Raw genomic sequence first — 25,262 nt, 5'->3', positions numbered from 1 at the left:
CTGTCACCTGAGTTTTTGATCTTAGCCATTCTGACTGGTGTGAGGTGGAATCTCAGGGTTGTTGTTGTTGTTTTTTTTTTTAAAGATTTATTTCTTATATATAAGTACACTGTAGCTGTCTTCAGACACACCAGAAGAGGGCATCAGATCTCATTACAGATGGCTGTGAGCCACCATGTGGTTGCTGGGACTTGAACTCAGAACCTCTGGAAGAGCAGTCAGTGCTCTTAACCACTGAGCCATCTCTCCAGCCCCCTCAGGGTTGTTTTGATTTGCATTTCCCTTATGACTAAAGATGTTGAACATTTCTGTAGGTGCTTCTCAGCCATTCAATATTCCTCAGCTGAGAATTCTTTGTTTAGCTCTGTACCCCATTTTTAATAGGGTTATTTGGCTCTCTGGAGTCTAACTTCATGAGTTCTTTGTATATTTTGGATATAAGCCCTCTATCAGATGTAAGATTGGTAAAGATCTTTTCCCAATCTGTTGGTTGTCATTTTGTCCTAATGACAGTGCATTTTGCCTTACAGAAGCTTTGCAGTTTTATGACATGGTGCACTTTCCAACTAGGGATAATATCTAGTGTGACAGTTAACACAAACTCTTAATAGGAAACCTCCATCTAAGATATTCAGACACATAATTGTTTATTATTTTCTGTTTAAATCCTACTCCAGGGATCAAAATAAGATTGGCAAATAATCCAGTGATGACTTGGATTGTTGGTTTCAGCTCAAACAATGCCTGGTCAGATACTGTGGCCTGGGGATATGGCTGTAGAATTTGAGTAAGACATCCCTTGTATTAAATGATTTGTCTACAGACTTAAGGGAGTCAGAGGACAGTCATGACTAAAAAGTAGATAAGTGGTGTGAGGAAAGAAACCCAAAGAATCCAGAGGAAAATTACAATTCAGTCACCCCATCAAAATGTACAAAATTTACTCTGGAGAAATCGAGATAAATATTTAAGTGTGTAAAGCTGCTTACTGCTAAGCCTGCCGACCTGAGTTCAATCCCCGGTAGCCACATGATAGAAGGGGAGAACCAGTTTCCACAAGTAGTAATCTGCATACTTATGGCATACCTGTGTGCATGCACACAGATAAAATGTCTATGCATACACATGTGTAAATGTGGACATATATGTATATATTTAAAAATTAAAGAACATCTATGTTTTTACCTTCAAAATAAACCCCACTCCATTCTGGATTTGTAACAAGAATATCAAGGATTACAGAATCCTCTATTCTTTCCTTTGTTTGTTTGTTTGAGGCATGGTCTCACCTTATAGTCAGGCTGGCCTTGAACTCATGATCCTCTTGCCTTAGCCTCCCAAGTGCTGAGATTATAAGCCTGTCTGTCTTCTTTTCAATAACAAGCATTATTTTCTGAGCAATTATACATCAATAAAATACTCTTGCCACTGCAATTTGTCAAGTTGTGATGACAAAATAATGGCGAGGTTCAGTGACTTCAAGTTCAGATTAAGTCAGAAGAGGAGGAGAAGCCTTTTTACCCATAACTGCTGGTTCCAGAGAGGAATTTGGAGAATTCTTTGGAGAAGCTATAAATCTGAATGCCTATAGATTCTTCTCCCTGGGTTAAATATATACACATGTTACTGTATTTTTTTTTCTCATGGGTTTCCTAAATACGACTTGAGGAAAGTCCCATGTACTCTTTTTCATTAGATTATCAAGTTGATCTCCCCTGAAAAGAGGGTCCCTTGCTCCATCCATTTCCCGATTTGGGGGCTGCTCAGGTGCTTGCTTCCTGAACATTTTCAGTTCTTTCTTAGGCTCACGCCGAATTTTTGTATTTCCTTCTTGGAGCCTTTAGAGTTTTGTGGTATAGGCCTTGGAGGGAATATTTTTTTATTTTTTTCTAGAACTTAGTATATAACTTGAGGATTCTTTTATTTCCAAATGTACAGTCACTTATAATTTCAAAAGGAAATACCAGTCTTCCAATAAAACATACAACAGGCTGGGGAATATTTGTATATGATTCTAGATAAATAAAAGAAAAGTGAAAAATGCACACCAGCTCTGTGAGTCAAACTGCCAGAAGAGTGAGTCTGAGTGAGTCTGTCCAAAAAAAAAAAAAAAGACACCAGAGCTTCCTCTTGCTCTTCTCAGGTTGAAAATGACCTTCATTATACTCAGACTTTGAAAGACCTTCTTCTGAAAGATTTCTTCATTTTGTTCATTTCTAAATAGGGTTATCTCTGTGACTCTCATTTGATCATTTCTATTCCCTTTTCACTCTGAGGTTAATAGAAGAATGAGAGCAAAGATTCATGGTTTTAATTAGTGAATTAATTTTCTCTGTGTGTGTGCATGTGCTGAGTGTGTGCGTGCGTGCGTGTGTGCATGTGTGTGTGTGTGTGTGTGTGTGTGTGTGTGTGTGTGTGTGTGTGTGTGTAAATAGAGCTTGGTGGCAAGTGCTTCTACAGAATGAGCCATCTCACCGGCCCCCTAACAGGGTTTTGTTTTAGTTCCTCAAAATCATGCCTTTGTTGTGTAATGATCCAGTTAGGAGGGCTGGGAAACACTTCTTGTGGTCAGATACGGGTAAGGATTTGTTTAGTTGTGAGACCTGCATGTGGGGTGACAGGCTACTTCAGTTTTACATTTCACTGTGTCCTCACATTTAATGTACTTCCCATACTTCAACATAGGGAGGCCATATGCTCCAGCACCACTTCTCTTGCCTTTTGAAATCATTTCCCCAGGACCCCTTTGGCTTTAGCTATGCCCACATCCTATTGTTTCCCTACAGATATGAACTCAGTGTGGCTTTCTCTAAAACCTCAAAGGTTCCCAGTCATATGTCTCAGGCTGGAATGTTAGGTTAGTTCCTCTCCTTTCCTCATGAGCTTGTCCTTTTCTTGTCCATTTGGTGAACCGCCAGCTTTAAGTCCAAAAGTCTCAGTCTCTGAGAAATGCAAATGGCGCTGCTTATATTCTTTGTTCAGCACCTGAAAGTACATGATGTTTCACTGAAGCCATTAAGGCTGACTCACATAAACTGAGCTCATTTAATAAAAGGATTGCTTCAACCTTGTGGGGGTGGGAGGAGTTGGTGGTACAAGTTGCCTTGAAGCTCAGAAATCCATTTCTGCCTTTTATTTCCCCCTCCCTTTCAACATTTCCCTTTATTATTCAATTTTTTGTATTCTATATCTCTCTTCTTTCTTTTATCTGCTCCTTTCCATATTCTTAGCCTTTTATTTCAAGGGCAGAATGCAGGGAAAATGTTTTCAAAAACAAACAAATCCTGTAGTGTCCCCCCACTTTGAGACACAATTTCTCTAAGGTCATTGTCACTAGGCAGTGCCAGGGAACCTTCTGGAGTAAAACGCTCATGGACTTCCTAAAAAGAGGTGTGTTTATGTCCTGAGAGATGGGCATAGACATTGAAGGATGTGGACAGGCACAGGGCACATGAGGGGGTTTGGAGAGACAACTCAGTTAATGAAGGGTAGCTTCCCACTTAGCATGATTAGAGTACACCATGTAACTCTAAGGTATATTGGAGGGTGGTCTGTAGTTCACTCAGGCCTTAGAGGTATCTCAGAAAGCCAGAGCCGACTAGGCCAGTAGTCGGTTGGCTACTTAGATGTTCCTTGTACTTGGTGGTGTGCAGAGATTCAAAGCATCAGTAAAATTCAACTCTCACCCAAGAACCAAAACACACCAAGCCAGTTCTCTAGCTACAACAAAGCCAAGTATTTCCCAAGGTGCTTGCCTGTTGCTAGGAAACTACGTACTGCTACTGTGGGCCTTTTTCTTCTCCAACCCCCAAGGGTACGTGGACTGCAGCCAGTTAGCTCTGCCAGGAACCTTCACATTTACCCTCCAGATTTCCAGTTTTGATCTCGGAGGGAAATGAGGATCACCTCTTGTCGGCTGCCCACCCCTCTGATAGTTATCGGCACGAAACTGAGAACGGAGAACCCAGAGGCCGTTGGACTAGCTTCTTTATTATCAGTGTACAACTGCCATCCATGGCAGCTGCCACCCACTGGAGCCTTTGAATGGCTCTCAGGAAGCAACTGACTTCAGCTCTACTGCAGGGACATGTCCTTCCCTTCTGTAGCCATGAACATCTAAAAGTGCCCTGCTGCCTCTTGCCACCTCTATAGTGGGATTTAGGACAGAGTGCCACATACGTCAGGCACAGAGACTCTTGCCTTTGTAGGTTTTACTTTCCTCTCTGATTAAGAGGAACATTCCTTCTAGAAGAAAGCAACACGAGAGAAGGAAAGGAGGATGTATGACTTACTTTTCTTATGCTGTGATAAAGTACCTGAGAAAAAGAATTAAGGAAGAAGGGGTTAGTTAGTTAGTTAGTTAGTTAGTTAGTTAGTTAGTTAGTTAGATTTTTTTGAGACCTGGTCTCATTATGCATTCTTGACTGGCCTGGAACTCTCTCTGTAGACCAGGCTGACCTTTAACTCACAGAGATCCACTTGCCTCTGCTACTTGGGATTAAAGGCCTTTGTCACTACACCCAGCCTAGGAAGGGGTTAACTCACATTTAATTTGCTGAGAGCAGGATAGTGACAGGACTGACAACACCGTCACAAGTGAACAAGTTTGCCTAATGATCTAGCAATGTGCTTTAAAAAAAAAAAGAATATACCTATTATCAAATAACATAAACTGGACTATTTTAGTAAAGGATATCTTCTTGGAGGGAGGGGGCAGTTTAAGCTTAGGAAGACATCTTGCTTCTCCTGGTCTAATCTCTAATGTTGTATTGCTTTTAACGTTTCTCTAGGTTCTCTAGCCCAGTTATTTAGTCATTATTCAGTAAATTGGTAGGGTGAAGGAGGAAGAGGAGTGTGGCAAATCTCTTTGCTCTCAACGTTATGTGCTGCAGATATTTCAGTGTCTCATACAGGACCTAGGAATCTCTAGTCATTGTCTTAGGATAAGATTCTGCCAACTAGTCTCATGCTCTGGAAGCCTCATGTCAGAGTTGGCCAAATATTGCTACACGCATGGGAAGATGATGTGATCCCAAGTGTGACCCCTCTTCCACCTCACCTGTGTCGAAATAGAACTTGAACTCTTGAGAAAATTTAGTGTAAGTGGCTCCAAAAAATACCAGGTACTCCCGGAGCCCAGCTACACTAGAATACCCACAGGTCCCCTATTCTGTGTGCTGACCAGGAGCCCCTGAATTGGTTTCCTAACTCTTACTGCCCTTGCAATTCCCTCCAATCACTCTAGAGCGAGGCTATGGTGAGGTTTTTTTCTGTACACTTTACTGCTCTGCCCCCATTCTTTACAGGTTAGTATCCCCATGAGAGAGAATATGGGGTTTTTGCCTTTCTGAGTGTGGGACATCATGCTTAGTATTATATTTTAATATCTCAATAGATTGATTTTAAAAATCCATATAGCTGCTCTTTTCCAAAAGGTAGACAACAAAGAGTAAAATTGAATTCTCAAGCCCTCTGGTATACTGACAAATTGTTCCTCATGCTTAACACTGGTTTTCTCACCCTCACCCCCATGCCTTTGTTAAGTCTTGTTTTCTGATCTTTGGTGTGTATGTATGGGTAATGAAAGGAATGGTAATTTATATGGAACAGGACTTCACAGCCCAGGACCCAAGCAAGCCAGTTGATTTGTCTAACCTTGGTTTTAGTCTGTGACATGAGCCCCTGACCCCTAGACTTCTCAATGACATATTCTTACAGAAAAGTTTTTTTTTCCCTAGGGATCAGATACTTAACCTTATTAAACATTCTTAAACCCCAGACATTTTGAAAGACTAGTTGTAAAGCTTAAACCACAGATAACTGAGGAGATAGGAACTGATGGGCTGAATGACACACACAGAAAATGGAGTAATGTCTTCAAAAGGCCACGCGGCAGAAACAACAGGATCGAGTAGCTATCTAGATGTAGAGTTCAAGGGGCAAGGAGGAGGATCCCCAGTGTTTTCAGCCTGAGTGACTTGATGTGGGGCTATTTTCTGTCCTTTACCGACACCATAACATTTAAGAGCTATTTTCCTAAACTGGAACAAGTTTGGTGTGTCTTCATTTTAAACAGTAATGGCTATGGGAGGAATTGCAAACTCACTGCATGAGCTGTTTTCTCTTCACCACACAGCATTCCGGAGTCTTTCCATCCTCTCCTCCATCTGGACTCTCCGATGAGCAGGAGCCCCAATCGCCCTCTCCTTCACCCAGCTACATGTGGTCCTCCAGTGCGCCACCCCGTTATTCTCCACCCTACTACCCGCCTTTTGAAAAGCCACCACCTTACAGTCCTTAAAGAGGAATACTCGTCAGCTATTGATAGTGTGGCTTTTGTATTTCTGCTCTAGTGGAAGCGTGTAGGGTACATCTAAAGTGTGACTCTTCTACATCAAGTTTTACAATAGCTTGCCAAGCTAGGGAAAGATAGGGATGAAGCTTATTCATTATCAGGGAAGGGCAGGGTTGGCTAGGCCAAACCCAGTATTTTCAAGAAAGGAAGTTCACTAAGCAGGGCTGGGGAGCCAGTCGGCAAGAGTGTGGCTTCTTCAGATCTGCATTTCCTGATGCTCCACCTCTACACAAGTGTGGCTGCCATCTGCTTCACTTTATGTAAAGGACTGTTGTCCTCAGGCCCTTGGTAGATGGCCGTGACAGCACCTCAGTTGAATCACCTGGTCTATAGGCTCTATCTTTCCCTACTATTAATGTCACACTTAGGAAACCTTCCTAGCTGATTGGGGCTACACAGTAGTTCCAATACAGAAAGTTCTGGCTTTTTGTTTGCTCGTGTCTGGATATTGAAAAAAGCTGCTCATATCTTTACTCTGTTCTCTGAGTCTTGTAAAAATGGCTGTTGTGATCATTCAGCTCAGCTTTTGTGACTGGGACCTCCTAAGGGGAAAAGTGCAATGGCGTGCTATCCTGAGTGGTGAGATCAGAACTGGCTGGTGGAGAAGCACCGAAATACACGAGCAACATGTGTGTTGTTTTCAGTAGATCTCAGTATACATCTGACAACTTAGGAGACAGTGTTCCTACTATATGTTGCATTATTACAAAACACATTTGCTACTGGAGATATAAATCTTACAGTTGAAATTCAGAGTTTAAAAATGCTAGATTAGGTTGGGTCGTGGTATGAATTGTTACTTATCTTTGTGACTATTTAATCTTCAGCTATTGTGCTTTGACCCCAGCAAACCGCACGATCCTGCACCCCACCACTGAAAACTCATCTGTATTTTAATGCCACTGCTCTTATTGGTCCTTCTTTTTCCCGTTGAGATCAATTGTGACAGCATTCAAGATTATGAAAACCTTATAATGCCATTTCAAGTCTTTAAGACCTCAGATACAGCCAACTTGACAAATTCTTAAGTGTTACGCATTTAAAATCCATCTGGCGTATTGTGGTAGTTCTATAGTTGTTTTAATTATACAGAGCTTTAAACCATCAAGCTGTTGAGTTAAAAACAGTCTGGCACCCATGCCTTCACTCCAGCATGAACATAGTCACTGGGATTTTATTTTAACCTGAGAAATGGTTTAAAAGAAGATTGATAATTCTACACTTGCATTATGTAAAAGTACAGGAGTTACAGAGGACGCCTAATTAGACAGTTCTGCAAACACAAGAACATACACTGGAAACATTTCCAGCCCATTTCGCTGCCTCCCATCTTTGATGGTTGGAGGTAGCAGACAAATGCTGGTGCTCCCATTTACCTGGTCATCGAGAATCACCAAGGCACAACAAGTGCACTCACCATTCACAGTAAATGTTTGCAAAAACATTCAGTTTAACTTTCAGTGTCACATTCTCTTATCCAGACTTCAAATCCAAAAGACTAAAATCCTTTGATGTTACACAAAGTTACTGTTAGTTTTACACTTCTGAACATATTAAAATTCTATTGGCTTTCAAAAAGGACTAATAATCAGTTGACTTATACACATATCTAAGGGTTATTTTTCTTGTCATTTACACTTTACCCCTTGCTTTAGTGGATGTGTATATTTTAAAGGCACCATTACAAAGTATATCTTTAATGATCACATTTCTTAAAGTGTTAAGATTCTATGACTCATTTCTATGTATTTTTTTTACTTTACAAAATAACTTGAAACTATAGATTTTGTAACTCTTAATTTGAGCAGCTTTTCTTATTACATTGAATTATATCCAGTGCATGCTACCTTAGGAAAAATTAATATTTGCTGCTTCACTCTTCTGCAAAACATTTGCTGTAATCAAGGAATTTGTATTTCCAATGTATCTTGACTGCATTTTATAACATTTACTGCTTTCTTCCTAATTCTGCTTTAAAGTACTGAACTGGGCATGAAGTACTAAAATATTAATTCAAAACCTGTATAAACTAGATGTTGCTTAAAATCTGTATCACTGCCATGTTGGAAACCCACACAGCTTTTGTGATGTTTCAAATTAATAAAATTATCCTCCCCATGCACTTACAGGTGTTCTTGTGGTGTGTAACAGGAATTCTAAACCAACTGGCATTGCCAACTTACTTTTAACTGCAATGGTTTGAGAAACAATGCGACGTGCTTAACCAAACACAAAACCTAATGACAATTTCTGCCATGCTGTCACCAGAAATACAGCTTCTCTCTTGCTACGGGGAGAAAAAACATAAAACAACAGGATTGAAAGCCTATATAATTCATTCACTACAATCTTGTAAAAAAAATCACTCAAAAATTAGAATGAATACGTTTTATTTTGTCATAAACTCTATGAACTAGTATCAGGTAATGATTAATGAAAAGCAGAACTTATGCCATGATAAGGAAGATTGTACAAATGTGAAAATTACAGTAATTGGGGAAATGAACAAGGTGTCATATGACTAACAGAGGTAAAGAAGCAAGTGCTATTGAATTTACATTTAATTCCTCAAAATACACACACTATAACATTTTAAATGCCTACAGCAGGGTTCGTTTGTTTTTCTCCTTTTAGTTTAATCGAACAAGTTCTTCAGTGACTCTGTGTGGAGGATAGTGACCACCAAAATGATAACAAAATGTTTCTGTTTAATCTTTCAAGAATGCTATAACCTTTTAAAAATGTTGGCTTGTTCTTTGAACAAATTTACTATTTCAAATAGATTCTATCAAAAATAACTACAGATAATTTAGCAGTTGAGTAAAATTGAAGCCAACATGAAAGAAATAGAAAAATCAGTAGTCAGAAAGCTAAAAAAAAAATAGTCACAGTAGATTTTAAACAGCATTTTGCTACAAATTTCAATCTAATAATGGCTAGGAGTAAAAAGTTATTGTCCAGAGGAGTATTCCACAAAAAACTCTGAACTTTGGATATATAAAGTTATTAAAAAAAAAAAAACCAAACACATGTAAGAGTCTCCTAGCAAAATTACAATTTAACTTTCTAGTTCTTCTCCTCCCTGCAAACTCCAGAAGCTGCTTTTCAGTAGGCACAAAGTTTCAAAGTTTTGGTTAGAGACTGACAGAGCACAGCAGCTGTGGTGAATCGTTTTTACCAGTATTATTCGGACCAAATCGTCTTCCATTACAGACTTCCCAGTTTGTTCTAACAGGCTTGTAGTAACTATCAAGTTTTACTATGACAAACTGATTTGACATCATTATGGCTGACACTGGTAGAATTATGTCTAACTGCTGAGACTGCATTCATGAAACTCCCATTTCAACTGAGAACCTTTGTGAGCAGACCCTATACTCAAAAGGCAGTGCCATCAATAGCTACAGAGAAAGGAAATGAATATTGTGATCAGACATCAGAGTCTTGAGTTATAAAGTGATTTTATGTTTTCTAAGAGTTAGCTTATGATGGCAGGCCTAAGCTTACCAAACAGAAAATGTAAATGTATAGCACTCTACATCTCAGTAAGCAGGGACTGCCCTTTTCCTTTGTATTACTGCAAATACTGATTCTTGATACCCTCAGCTACCAACTTAAGATACACTTAAAACTTCACTTTCACACCTAGTTTACCCAGAGGAATGACCTATATATGAAAAAGTATGATTAAAGCTTTAAGTTCAATGTCGAGAAATAGACAAAAATATATAAAGAATGAAAATACCTATGCTGAACTAAGAAATATATAAGCAAGATCACAGATGACTAACGACTATCCAACAACAACCATTTTCAGTATCTATGATTTTTGTTCATTGCAAAACATTGTTAATTTTTACAGAATTGTATTAAATCTGTTATAAATGCTAAACTATATATCTGTTCCAACCTGCTTTCTTTTATTACTAGTTCTTGGGTAAATTTTAAATTCTTCTAAGTGTTTAAATATGTGCCATCTTAAAAGGAGGAGAGCTGGTATTATTGTCAAAATAAACAGGAAGCAATGTGCCTGCAGTATTCTAGTTATGGTTTCTGCTATAGACTATGACAGCAGTTTGCACATGGGCTGGAACTTGTTTTAAGGGGTTAAAAAACTCAAAAGACCTTGTTGAAATGACAATTCTAGATTGCTATTTAAACTACTTAAAATGAAAACTTCCCCCTGGAGATTCTAAAATGGGCATTAAAAAAGCTGTGCCAGCGGCCTCCCACCCCCAAACCACAAGTCTCATCTATGGAATCTCAACCTTTACTAGCATTACACATAAAAATGCATTTGGTAGCTTTCAGATAGGAACATTTTTAATCATAAGGAACAAAAGGAGCTCTCCATTCAACTTGACTGCTGCTAGCATAGAAAGGCAGGAGAGCAAAGATAAGCACAAAAGAACCTCCTGTCCGCACTACATGCATGTCTGCTAGCTCCCCCTACCCCTGGGAGCAAATGTTAAAGTTATACAGTGGCCTTGCCATCAAAATCAGAGCACGGCAATATAAGCAATGGTTAATCCTAGTTAGCTAAAATCAACTCAGTCTTCATAGGAGAGACTTGTTTGCATGACTATTTCACGGTGGGAAGAGAGGCAGAAGGCTGATCTCCATTTGGACTGACAGAATAAATCACCAAGTGAGGACTTTGATATTTACTAGCACAACTTTTGGACGTTCATCACTTCTTATGCCATATAAAACACAACACACTTAGTCTTAACATTTAGAAAATTGAAAAATCAGCAGTAGAGTGTTAACCTGGAAGGGGAACATTATAAGCTGTACTAAGGTATGTTAGTTAACTCCAGTAATTTTCAAAGAACATTTAGATTTCCTCAAAATCTATTCAGAAAACCATGTCTCTGCACCTTTAAAAATTTACCTTTTAAAATGAGCTGAAAGCTAAACTATACAGATACTTCAGGGATGTTCAAGCTCTACTCAAACTTTTAGGGAAAACTTTCTAAAAATAACAATGTACCTAGTCTACTTTCAGAGGACATGGTAGGTCAAATTAACATGTTTTCACCTTGACTGGTTTTACAAGTCTTCTGAAATCCCTGCCCCTTAATTCAACCCAAACTTCCTGATATTCCAAGAGTTCAGTAAGATTCTGGTATTATAAATTCAAACTCAGTACTGCCATCGGTTACATTCTGTTTAAAAATGGAATCATTTTCTTGCTGAATAAAAATATCTTCCCAGAATGTTGACTTGTTCTGAGGAGGAGCAGATGTGGTCCCTACTGGAGGCTCTTTTCCAGCATCAACCTTATACCCAACAGCATCATCCTTCATGACAGGCATAGCACTTGGCTTATTAGAAAGGTATGCATACTGTCTGATCTGTAAAGACTTGCATGGATGTAAGCGATAAAGCTTTGAGTCCCCAGAAGGATCTTGACTATGAACTGACTTTATGTGTGAAGACATAAACTGATAGTTGATGAAAGATTTGCCACATGCTAAACACTGATACCTTCGCTCCCCAGTGTGATGAATTTCATGCTTTGTGCGATACTCTGCAAGAGGAAATACCTTATCACAGTAACGCATTGATACTTCTTCTCCCAAGAATGAATGTTAAAATGTCTTCGCAAGCTTGTAAGACAGACATATGACCTTTTGCATACAATGCAAATATAATAGATCCTTCCATCTACTATTAACTCATAGTGATCATCATGTTTTACTTTCATACGCTTGTTTGATGGTTCACTGCCAGATGTTTTTGGTAGCTCATTCTCAAGTTTGGCCTCCCCTCCATCAGGGTCATCTTTGACAGGGATCACTATATCATAAGTATCTTCACCGATATTTGCATAAACCTTGCAACCAGTTGATAAGCCTTCAATTTCAGTAGCTGTATCTAATGTAATGATCTTCTGACCCTCCATTACATGTTTTGACCTCAAACCTGGATCATTAGTGTTTCTAGTAATTACATCGGAAATTTTTAAAGAATTAGAAGGTGGCTCTTGCGGAAGTATAGGAGCCTGCATCTTCTGTGTCAACGATCCATCGAACGTGGTACTTTTGGAGGTATCGGCCTGTGGAACCAAAGACGTATTACTGACTGCTGAGTCTGGACTGGAGCTAATGATGTCATCGTCATCATCTAGAATTTCTTCCTCTTCCTCAGCTTTGTTTCCTGTAACAGCACTGTTAGGCGCCTGCTGATTCTGTACAAGTACATTGACTGAAGAGGACATATGACTTGGGAGTGACGAACTGACACTTGGGGGTGCAGTAAGTGGAGCCTGATTTAACAAAATAATGTTAGGAGTCAGATGTGTTGAAGCTGAAGACACCAGCAATTCTTCACTTCCTTGTGCCTGGCTTAGAGTTGACTGATTCACAGGAGTGGGAAGCTGAGGAGGTGTGATGTTTGTTACAGGGGGAGAGTTACTGCTAGTGCAAGGTGTCACTTCCGAAATAGCAACAGAGGCTGGGTTAGGCTGGACCTGTGTCGCTGTGTTATTACTTGGCAAATCCTCCTTGGCAGGCAAAATTTCAGAGCAGAAAATGACATCATCATCATCATCATCGTCATCTGAATCAGTAACAATGATCTTTTTCATTTCATAATCTTCAGCAGAGAGGGAAAAAGACTCAGTTATAATGGGCATCACTGGAGCCCCATTATCTTGGACTTCGTCTTTTGATTTTTCTATTTCAGGGCTTTTGTCATTAGAACTAGAAGGTAAGGTCTCAGCAGTACCATCCTGTACTGTACCTGATATGCTTTTAACCTGTGACAGCGGGACACCGAGCTCTGCTATAAATTTCACGCCTAGTAACTGCCCTGATTTAATTAGCACAAATCAAGTAAATCTGCTCTAACCCGGACAATTTTGGAACTGTAGATATAGTTGAGAATCTCTGCAAAATCTCAGCCCTTATAAAGCTCAGTTCAACAACTTGCCCAGCCACTGAGAAGAGCTGATGAAAGTAAGTGCTCGAGGCTGAGAGGACGTTCCTATGGGCCCGGAACTTTCGGTCTTCAACAATCACAGTAACATCACAAAAGAGTCCATGGCCACGCTGTTCATTCAGGGCGTTCAGCAGACTAGCAGAGTATTGAATGTCTGTAGCAGAAATCAGTTTTCTACTCTCCATGCCTATAAGGGAGAGAGAGAAGAGGGAAAGAGGGGAGGATTAGGGAGGAAAAAAAAAACTCAAAGTACTTGACTATTCAGAATGTAAGGCACAGATGTGGTAAACAGTTTAAATTTTAATCAAAATTTGGTCTAAATCTTGACTTTTAAATATGCTGCTTACGTAGACTAGCTTTTGACTATATGTCAAATCTTAGGTCTTACTCTGAGAAAAGTGAAGACAGTTTTAAATTGCCATGTAGATCTGAAAAATAATCTCCTTGGTCACCTTCCTTTGAAATTCAGGAAAATGCATTTCCATTAGTTACCCTTTTAAAATTAGAATTCATTTCCTAGTCCCAATTTTACTTTATTTTTCCTCAAGAGATAGGAATTTTTAATTCTAAGAAAAATCTTCATCAAGCATACAAATTACTTCTGTAAATGAACGGTTTAAATGCCAGAACAGTTTAGTGTGTTTAATATTAAGTCTGAAATTTATACTCTCTTCAATTCAGCTATAATTTATCAGTTAGATCCTCTTCAAAAGTTCACCCTCACAGCCAAGGACAATTAGACACTGACAATTACCACCTCACAATTTCCCATTATATTTTACCTACCCTTGCCCTTCTATCCTGCCCCGCACACTTTCCAGAGGTGCAGTGTTAAACAGAGCATCAAGTGAAGTCAGCACATACTCTCTCTTGAAGATACAAGAAACTAGAAAGGGAAAAACGGTCCACCTCAGTGCTTATTTACATAAAAACTGCAAACACATTTTGTTGGTAAAGAATGACGTTCACTAGTAAAAGAACCTATTTCTCTTCAAATGAGTTAGTGATCACAAGAGCAGTTCCTTACTGGAACAGAGGCGGTATTACTGCGGAGAAGATAGCAAGTGTTTCTGCTGTGTGCCACTCCAAACACTTGATCTTTGCACTTCACAGCTCTCCAGTTAACAGTGCATATTAAAATATTTATGAGACAAACACGTTATATACAAATATCATGCATTAACCATTCCTTGCTAAGTGCGTATGGTAAGGAATTATTTTATCGATAAGTTACTAAAGAATGTCACTGTCACCTGGTATTTGTGATACATACACGTATACACTCACACATCAACACACAGGGAGGCAAGAGTATCTCTGTATTTAAAACATCCTAACTTAAGAACAAACTATGGACGAAAGTCTAAAAGTCAAGAATTAAAAACATTCCATTTTAACAGCACCAAGGTATTAACAGGCAATCATAAAGGCATTCATCACAAAGTGTGACCTTTAGATAATCTGCCAGTGACCCAAAACATGAAGGTTTCAATAGAAACCATTTTGAAACGGAGAGGTTTCTGTATACGGCCATGATTTTATCATTGGAAAATATGTTTTTCCCAATGTGGGAATGATTCAAATGTAGGTGTCTAGGTGATACTGAGACCTGGTTTCATTTTGTTTAGGTATCCAGCTGGTCAGGGTTAGCCTAGGATCAACCCGAGTGGGTTTTAAGCCTTTCCTCCCCAGAGATTTCCAACCTGACTATGGAAACGACATCTCACAGCATTGTGGGACGAATGTCCGCTGGTTTAGAGGGCTGGTGACAGTAGGGAAGAGATAAGAGCCACAGGCCAGAGGGTGAGACAAACCAACAACACAGGGCTCCCTGCAGCTGCTTAACATCTCTCTTCCACCAGCTCCCTCTTCTTCCTTTGAACTTAGATGCAACTGAGTTTTTAAACGCCAATTCAAGTGAAAAAGCTAGCCTCTTGCAAATAGAGATAGAGGTGCAAACAGCAAAGCGAAGACAGGGGGATTGAGGGGTGTTAGAGAAAGTAGGCCTAGCTAGAGGGTACTCTGTTGGGGGTAGCGGGCCGTGTGAAGCGGTAAGCATTGTTGTGTCCAAAGAAGGGTCTAAAGAGGATGGGCCCCATAGTAAAGCTCAAACTAGTAGAGAGGTGGGAAAAGACCCTTCCCCCTCCCCGCCCCCCAAAGCGGCAGAATGGAGAGCGAGAAAAGCCAAGTGGGTACTTGGCGGTGTCCCCCACGCCCTAAGGTCTATCCGAGGGTACCGGGTGCCTCTGGCACTGGACAGTGAAGGGGACCACGCCGCGCCTTACCGGTTTTTCTCGTAGCGCTCCCGAACCCACACAAAGAAAGAGCCTAGGAGCCGGGCCTCGGGCTCCGCTGCTTCCTGGTTCAAGTGAGGCGACCGCAAACGTAGGCGCGGCCAGGGCATTGAAGGCGCAGGCGGGCTCCGTCTCCCGGGTCCGGTGCCCAGCCCACTCCTCACCTGCTCCGCGGGCGGCCGCTCACTCCTCCTCCGGCCAAGGAAGGGTCAGAGTCCTCCCCCAAGCTGCCGGACTCCGCAGCGCTTCTGCTACCTCTTTAAATGTCGCTCCAGTTTCCGCCGACGTCAAAGCGGCTTCCACGGACGCCGCTCCGGACGCCCGGCTCTGCCGAAAGAGGACGCAACGTAGGAGGCGTGGCGTCCTCGCCTTCCTCTTCCGAGAGCATCGGGGTTGTCGGGGTTGTCCGGAAGAGCCCGAAGCCTGCCTTCGGCTCTTTCCGCGACTGCAAAGCTCTTTTTAAGTGCTCTGGGATTTTCAGAAAGCACAGCTGGGTGGGAAGGGGAAAAAGATCTGATGACACTGTTTGGACTGGAAGGGAAGCTAGTCTTGTTTGTTCAAACTCTGTGTAAGCCCCCAGGGCTTAAAAGTGTTCAGAGGTTGCATAAATTTCATTTCTTTTCCATGTTTGAAATGTGTCCTGTGAGCCTGTTGCTCAGATGATAAGCCACCTCGACTATCATATGCATATTAAAATTTAACTCATAATAATTCAAATTGTAGGATAACAAGATAACCAAATTACACTGTTTACTTCTAAGAAGAAACCTGTGTTCTGATAACTCTTGTTAATCGAATGTTAAATGGTGCATGTGGTACCTTGCTAACTCCATTTCTATTAACATAGAGATCACATCTGATCTGCAGCAAATATACACCAGGCCCTGCGGGATAGAGACAAGTTTTTCTCTTTTCAGAGGGCTCAGTAGGAACATGGACATGAATAAAAAATATTTTACAAGGTATAAAAGGACCACAGAGAAGGAATAACAAACCAAATCGTGCCGAATGAGCCCTATCTTGAAAGGCAATAATGTTTGTGTTATCATTATTATTTCCATAACATTTCATCCTCGGAAGCACTTAGAGTCTTACATATAACTGTGGGTGACTGTTTAGCAAATAGGTTATATAGTTGAGTAAAGTCCCACTGTGTATAGTTAGCACATCTTCATTGCCTATCCATGAATTGATGGACATCTAGGCCTATCTTCACATCCTAGTTATTACGAACATAGCATTTGTAAACGTGGATGAGCATGTATCTTTATAATAAGAAATATCATCCTTTGAATATATGTCCAGGAGTGGTAGAGTTGCATCATATGATAGATCCAGTCTGGCTTCCCCAGGCACCTCCACACTGATTTCCACAGGGGCTGCACCAATTTACAGAAACTCCAGTGTATTCGTTACTTTTCCATTGTTGTAATAAACACCACGACCTAGGCAACTTCTAGAAGAAATAGTTGATCTGGGCTTACAGCTCCAGAGGATAAGAGTCCACGATAGCTAAGTTGAGGGATCAGGTGTGGTGGCAGGAACAACAACCTGAGAGCCAGCATCTTGAACAGAAAGCAAGAAATGGAGCAAAGTTTAAAATGGTACCAAGTCTTTTAAACTGTCAAAACCGCCTCCACTGTTCTTTCCACTTCTTTGAATAAGACCAATACCTCCTAATCTTTCCCAAATAGTTCTACCAACCAGGAACCAAACATTCAAATATTTGAGCCTATGGGGGTCATTCTTATTCAAACCACCACAGGCATCCAATAACAGCCAGTTTGGAAGGTTTGTAACCCTGAAGCTCTCTGGCCAGCTAGTCTAGCTACCTGTTGAATTCTGGGTTCACTGAGATAACCTGTCTCAAAAGATAAGGTGTAGAGCCAACAATGGAAGATGTGCACAACAATCTCTGGCTTCTACAGGTATGCACACACATGCATGAACACCTTCAGGTATAATGCGGTAATGATGCTACAGAGGAAAGAGAGAGAGAGAGAGAGAGAGAGAGAGAGAGAGAGAGAGAGAGAGAGAGAGAGAGAGAGACAGAGAGAGAGAGAGACAGAGAGAGAGAGAGAGAGAGAGAGAGAGACACAGAGAGAGAGACAGACAGACAGAGAGAGAGAGAGAGAGAGAGAGAGAGAGAGAGAGAGAGAGAGAGAGAGAGAGAGAGAGAATGATATTTTATAGTGAGCTTATTCAATTGGAGGATGAGACCAACCAATGAGATTAATTTTGACTGTGTGACAGAATGGCATTTGTAAGCTGGAACACAATACAAAGCTATTCACTAAGTAGTACCAACTCTAGTCCAACCAAGGTTCTAGGTATTGTGGATATAGTTATCAGTAAAGCACAATTCCAGTCTTCATGACACTTACATGCTAATGGGAGGAACATATAATAAACATATATAAATATATAATTTAAACACATAATATAGCATCTACTTCAGTTTGAATGAGAATGGCCCCCATAGGCTCATATGTGGGAATACCTGGGTTCCCAATTGGTGAAAGTATTGGGGGAATAGTAAAAGGTGTGGCCTTTTGCAGGAGGTATATCAATCACTAGGAGGCAACTTTGAGATTTCCAAAGAACCAATTCTATTCCCAGTCTTCTTTCAGATCAAGATGTGAGCTCTCGGCTCTTCTGCCACCATGACCTTCAAACAAAGACCACACACATAATCAGTAGGTTGTGTTTTTTGCTTTTATTTCAGGGAAAGAAAACATATACTCCAAGAAACAGTGGGGTGTCACAGTAACAGGATGTTAGAAGGAACGTGTTTGAGCTGATATTCTGATGTATGCCTGTGAGCCCAGCTCCTCAGGAGGCTAAGGGAAGAAGGTCAAAGCTGTGAGGCCTCCCTGAGCTACAAAGCCAGTTCAAGGTCAGGCTTGGCAATTCAAGTGAAGCCTCCACTCAAAAAGAAAATTAGAAAATAGCTTGGGAGGTAACTCAGCAACAGAGCACTTGCCGTAATCTTCAGTTCCAGGAAAAAAACATTAGCGGAGTTGGGCAATTTGAAGAGCTGGTCAATTTGGAGGTAGGCCTCCATTTACAGTGGGTACACATTTAAGTGAAAGCAGTACTGTACTGGGGAGATAGCAGTCATCTGTGTTGCACAAATAAAGAAATACCCAGTTCACTGCTTCCTGGTGGGGCATTGCCTTGTTTTGTACATGCTAGACAAAATCATTATCAGCCACTGACTTTCATTTTCCCGTGCTCCTAGCTGGTGTCTTGTGGTTTTATGTTAACAAGAGCAAAAACCTGTCGTTGTAAATTTATCAGAGCTATCAAATGCCACTTTCCTCTCAGACACAACTGAAAAGCCCAAGAATCAAAGGAACAACTCAGATAAGTGTTGAAGGGAAACAGGAGAAAACAAGAGAAGCTGTTTTGAAGAGCGGCACTTGAGGTAGGCCTATTTAGGGTATACATTTAAGAAAGCAGCACTAATGGAAAGATAAAAGATCAAATATTGGTGTTTATAAGCAGAGATGGTTTTCAAAAAAGAAACTAATCTAAAATTTGAGCCACTGAGAAAAACACCTGTTTCATTTGCAGACTGTGCTGTCCAAAAAAAGGACAAATTATGCAATAATAGTTTGACTGACAAACTCTGCCAAGACAGGGGATCAGCCCTTCAAAAAATCCGCATTTCAAGAGTCTGTCAGTTGATTTTGGGCCAGAAGGCTGAAGACTTGCGCTCACATGTTGCTAACAGGGGACTGTGCTAGTGGAGATTTGTCTCTACAACCTCTCAGTTCTGGAAACCGTGTTAGGCTTCCTATGTGTATAGATATTTAGTCATTCTTAGATTTCTGACGGGGTTGAAGACTGATTATAGTTACATAGCCTATTGGGCTGTTTAACTCTGAAATACATATTTTTATTGATGAGTTATCACATAGCATACAAGAGCTATACATAATACAGATTTTTAAGCCTTTTCTTAACCTGGAATGGATAACTAAATGTTCTGGTTTAATCTGATATGAAGGATGGGCAGGTGTTTGGTATATCATGCTTTTATAAATTATAGAATGGTAATAATTGTACCAATTTATATATTGAAAAAGGCCTTTTTAACTGGGCAAAAGGGGGAAATGTTGTGGTTTGCCCTGGAGTTATCTGTATTTTGATGCTAATTCCACTGCCTAGTCACATACTCAGGGATCAGGTGACTTCACCAGAATCTTCTCCCCATTGAATTTGTAAAATACAGGTGAGGGACAGGTACAGGATAGAAGGAGGCCTGTCATTGGAGGAGAAGGAAGGATGGGTGGGAAAGAAGTTTGAAGGAAGTGGAGGAGACAGAAATGGAAAGGAGAGAAGAGAGGAGGAGAGAAAGAGAAGCTGGCAGGTGACATTAGATTCTGCTCTGTGTATTTACAGGTTGGTATTAATGTTCTTGATGGGATGGTACTAAGCTTTGTATGTTTAGGTGGGCAATTATATCTTACCGACCGGGAAAAAAAAAGAAAAGTAGTCATTGTATAAAGCTGGCTGTAACTCAGTGGTAAAGACACTTGCTTAGCATATAAAAGCCAAGTTTAACAGACAGCAACACACACACACACACACACACACACACACACACACACACACGAACACACGAACACCAAGCAAGCAAGCAACCAACCAGACAACCAAACAACCAAACAAACAAAATTTACACAATTGATGAATATCTCCAATCTGATGACCATGGTGGTCGTGCCTATAATACCAGCCCTTGGTAGGCTGAGTCACTAAGATTAGGAGTTAGAGGCCAGTCTGAGTTCTAAATTTTGAACTCAGGTTGTGAGGCTTTTCAACCTTTATCTACTGAGCCATCTTGCCACACTCAAAGTTATTATGAGACATCTTTATATTAAAACAATATTTGTGACTTATTTGAAATTCAAATATAAGTAGGCTTCCTACATATTTTCCTTTTATCAAATCAAACAGAACAAAAATAAACACACTATGAGTTAATAGGACCCTCTGAATCTGTGTGGGAAATATTTTGAATACTTTCTCCCTTTTGTAACCATCTTAAATATCTATGGATGGGTGTGGTGGTTCACATCTTTAATTTCAGCACTTGGAAGGCAGAAGCAGGCAGATATCTATGAGTTTGAGACCACACTGGCCTACACATTAAGCACTGTGCCAGCCAGAGCTATAGTAAGACCCTGTCTTTTAAAATAATAAAAAAATTACATTAATTTTAGCCTGTTACTCATGAATGTGATATTTTGTTTTAATTTTAAAGTAAATAGTACATGTAAGGTACTTAGTATAGTACCAGACCCCAAAATTATATATGACTACCTAGGAATAATTAATTTGAGATAGAATCTCCCTAAGTAGCTATAGCTGTTATTTCATATAGAGTTATCACATAGGCTATATGTATATCTATATCTATATACTAAAATTATTTGTTCTTTGTTTGAAGTACTCTATTTTCATTTGTTTGATTTTGTGAATTTGAACTACTCTATTTTCTTTTGTGGAATCCTATAAAACCAAAAATAAACACACTGTTGGTTACAAAGAATCCTCCGAATTTGTGTAGGAAATATTTTTACTATTTTGTTCTTTTTCGCTATCCTTGTTAAAAATTTCCTTTTCATTCAGATACACACAGGAAAGTATGTGACTTTATGTGTGCTATTGCTATATAGTGTACACAACTGTGTATATTATATGAACATGCATGTGACACAGTATGAGTCCAGTAAGTGTCCACAGTAGGACACATGGTATGAGAGACAGCAAGCATTCAATATTATCAAATAAATGATATACACTCACAGAAAATGCCTGCAACATAAGGAGAACTGATGTAGCACTCTGTGAAATACTCACTTCACATATGGCCCAGCCTCTTGTCCTTCAGGTATTATAAGTATTGGAGGCTGAACAAAACGTGGTCTCTGATTCAGTTTAGACCTGGCGAACTAAATGGGAGAATGAAAAGCTGAGTGGATTGGTTGTTGCAAATGGCTAAGCCTATTTACACTTATGCACATATACCTTCCCCTGGCTGAGAGGGCCTAGAAAGCTGCAAACTTACCACAATACTTTACAATGTTTATCTTAATTTGTGTATTCTACAAGGTGTTTGAGAAACCATGGCAGCAGCACCTGTGAGTATGTGCCCTGGTTTATGGACTTTGATTCCAAGTGCTTTGTTCCAAAGTTCCAGTCAGAAGAACTCCAGCAAACTCTGTTAATGTGTACATTCCCCAGCAGGGGATGGTGGCACTGCTCTGATCTTGGTTGGTTGGGTTTCAGAATGCTAATGGCCTCAACCATCAGTGAGTCTGAAAACTAGTTCTGCTGCTTCTGTTAATGGCCCCCTTAGCTGCTTCTCCGTGTCTCCTCCCTTTCAGCTTCTTCTGCTTATCTCCGGCTACAAGCCCAGACAAAACCACTCAAACAGAGGGATCAGGTTCAGTAGATATAATTGAGTGAGTTATTTGCATTTCTGAGAACTCTTTGGTCTTTTCACATTTCTGTTCTACTTGTACCCCTATCATTCCTGCTTTCAATGTATCCACATAAGCCCCTTCTTTTCCTTATTAACCCCCTTTTCTGCCTTAGATTCCCACTCATTCTTGGGTCCTTTTCTTAGATGCAAAGGTCCCCACTCATCCTCCTACCCCAGATATTAAATGGGACTTAGGAGAGAAGATCTAAATAAAGCATTGTTTTGCATTATCACTATATTCTTTTAAAATTTAGATTTTTTTTTGTTTCTGGTTTTTATTTGTAAGGGTCTGTGATTCACCAAAGAATGAGACCCCAGGCTCAAATGGTATGCAAAGGCAAAGAGCATTTATTCTGCAGAAATCACCAGCACATAGGGATCTCCATGCACCAAAATGGAGATTCAGAGTGAGCTTGCAGGCATGCATTTAAAGCCTATTAGGGGATTCCAGGGAGGAGGTGGGTGACCTCCCTATCCTGATGTACCAAAAATAGAAATGAATCCTTAAATTACCAGTTTGGAGCCTGTCATGGTGTCTGTTTGGTGTAGCCTCTGGCTTGGCCCTCTCATTGCCTGCTCATGTAGTTGTTTTGAGATAGGCTGTCTCCATGTAACTCAGGCACATGTCCAAGGTAGTCTCCAACTCTTGATCACTCTGCCTTTGCCTCAGTAGTGCTGAATTATAGGCATGTCTCATCATGCCTAGCAGTGAGCACACATTTGTCACTGGAGAAAGCTCCTGAAAGCAGACTTTACAATGGCAGAACATTTTCAACCACTATGTGTCATACCTGGCTCATTTGAGATTGGTGGTACCAAAGTTGTACAAATAAAAAATTCGCAGATTGAGATTCAGGGCTTAAGTTAAAAGAAGAACCTCAGATGTATAATTGCTTAAAATTGGATAAGACTATCTTGAGAAATGTTTTCATATAATTCAACTTTGCTTAAGATGAATATTTTCTAGGAGAATGAAACTCCGGAGAAAAAACTAGATGGTTGTCTATAAGTAATTATTTATAAGCATTTATGCCTAATCAGATAAAATCTTAAGTGTACCATGTGATAAAATATTAAAAACAAAACAGGCACTGAGTGACAAGTTGACATTCAGATGCATGTGTTCTTATTTCTGTGCTCCACACAGATGGTATAATGTACCACCTACTCTTGGATTTTTTGTTTTTGTTGTTTTTTGTTTTGTTTTTTATGTCCTGTGAAGGTGAGTGGATAGTTGTTCAAACTCAGGCTTCTTCAAATGTATGAAAAATAAATTTCTATTTTGCTGTCATAATGACATAACGTATGTTTTTCCAGACTGCCATTCTCACCTGACTAATCACTTTCCTTGTTCTGTTCCATTCCTGATACTATCACTAGAACATCAGGATTGTAGCTTGCATTTATACTCAATTTTTATTTTAAAAAATTTAAGTATAGGGGCTGGAGAAATGGCTCAGAGGTTGATAGTGCCTGCTGTTCTTCCAGAGGACCTGAGTTCAGTTCCCAGCACCCAGGTCATATGGCTCACAACCATCTACAACTACAAGTCAAAGAGATTTCCCTCTACCCCTTTTCAGATCTCCCAGGGTACCCTAACAATGCTAGCATTCACTCAGACACACAGATACTTATAAATAGAAGTAAATCTTTTAAAAGTTATTATTATCTGGACCTGTTGAAATTTCTTTTATATTAATTTTATTTTATATAAGTCATGGTTATATAATTATATATAACAAATAATGCTATAAAATTTTATACACTCTTGTTTTAAGCATATATATGCTTAAATATATATTTGTGATTTTATGTATTTATAAACAGAATTCTGACATTGAGTTGTAAATTACATGTTTATATCCTTGAGGAGAATAAACAAGAAAGATTTAGAGAATTTGGAGTTCTTGAAAAATGGGGAATTCTTCAAAGAATCTTATGGATTAAATTATGTCCCACCTTAACAAAATTTGTATGTTGAATATCTAGTTCACCACATGACTATGTGAGGAGAGGACCTCAAAATAGGACATGAACGCTAAATAAAGTTGAAGGTGAGCCCTAGTCTAATAGAGCTGTGTCATAAGAAGAGGCAAGCACAGTAGAGATTTATTTCTTTCTGTACACAGAAGAAAGGTTATGCTCAGCTCTAGGCTGAAGACAGCTGTTTACACACCAGGAAAAAGACATGTATTGAGATACAATCCACAATGGTATCTTGATTTTGTACTTCTAATCTCCAGAATAGTGAAAAATAAATTTCTTGTTAAGCTATCTTACCTGTAGTATTTTGTTACAGCATCCCTGCTTGTTTAATACATACCTGGATGAGAGTAAGCTTAAAAGTGTATTTCTAAAGTATGTTTGAAATGGTAATATGGAATTTCTTGCCAAAAATTTATTAAAAATATTATAACAAATTTTTGTAGAAGGACTGGTGAGACGGCTTAGCAGGTAAAGGCACTTGCTACCAAGACTGATGTCCTAAGTTTGATTTCTAGACTCACGTGGTAGAAGGAAAGGATTGAATCTTGCAAATTTTCTTTGTTTATACACAGATCATGTATATATTATCCTCCCTCACAAATTTCATATAGTATAATATATATATTTTATTGAAATATTTCCTTAACACTGCCCTTTGCGTACCTTTTTCTATTGCCATAGAGAACTTTACTTCTGTTTTCATTTTATACATACATACATACATACATACATACATACATACATACACGTGACAATATAAAATTTTAGAAGCACAAATGACAGAAAACATGTATTTGTCTTTCTGAAATTGGCTTCCTTCACTTAACACAGTCTTCTGTAATTGAACCCAATTCTCTTAAATAACATGACTTCGTTATACTTTGTGACTGGAAAATATATTTTTCTGCTCTATTCTTCTGTTATTGGACTGCTAGGTTAGTTCCCTAATTTAGCTGTTATGCAGAGAGATGCAATAAAGTTTAATGTGTAAGTGTCTCTGTGGTCCCTTGACTTGGAGTCTTTTGGGTAAATACTCAGGAGCGGCGCAGCTCACTCACACCGTAGATAGACTTTTTTTTGAAGGCCCATACTGGTAGAGACTTAGAGACCACACTAGTTTGCATACCATACTAGTGATGTATGATGTTCTCTTTCATGCACATCACACCAGACATGAGTTGCTTGT

General features: G+C 39.6%; 2 protein-coding genes across 2 annotated transcripts in view; one reads left to right on the top strand and one right to left on the bottom strand.

Moving 5' to 3' along the window:
* The window catches only part of Tmem255a (transmembrane protein 255A), a 58,545-nt gene extending 50,064 nt beyond the window's left edge, over positions 1-8,481 (top strand). Inside the window, 1 exon segment of the mRNA XM_032889708.1 lies at positions 6,137-8,481. Coding sequence (XP_032745599.1) covers positions 6,137-6,301 — 165 coding nt within the window. The 3' untranslated portion in view covers positions 6,302-8,481.
* Positions 8,482-8,728: 247 nt separating this feature from the next.
* On the bottom strand, positions 8,729-15,899 carry Zbtb33 (zinc finger and BTB domain containing 33). Its single transcript, XM_032889707.1, is given in 5 exon segments — positions 8,729-11,918; positions 11,921-13,187; positions 13,190-13,257; positions 13,260-13,487; positions 15,586-15,899. Coding segments are annotated over 4 exon segments (2,010 nt in total). The 5' UTR covers positions 13,486-13,487; positions 15,586-15,899; the 3' UTR covers positions 8,729-11,469.
* Positions 15,900-25,262: the final 9,363 nt, after the last annotated feature.

This window comes from Rattus rattus, chromosome X (genome assembly GCF_011064425.1).
Source record: "Rattus rattus isolate New Zealand chromosome X, Rrattus_CSIRO_v1, whole genome shotgun sequence".
Classification (NCBI taxonomy): Eukaryota; Metazoa; Chordata; class Mammalia; order Rodentia; family Muridae; genus Rattus; species Rattus rattus.
The sequence above is the reverse complement of the archived record's forward strand: the minus strand, read 5'-3'. Positions and strand labels throughout refer to the sequence as shown.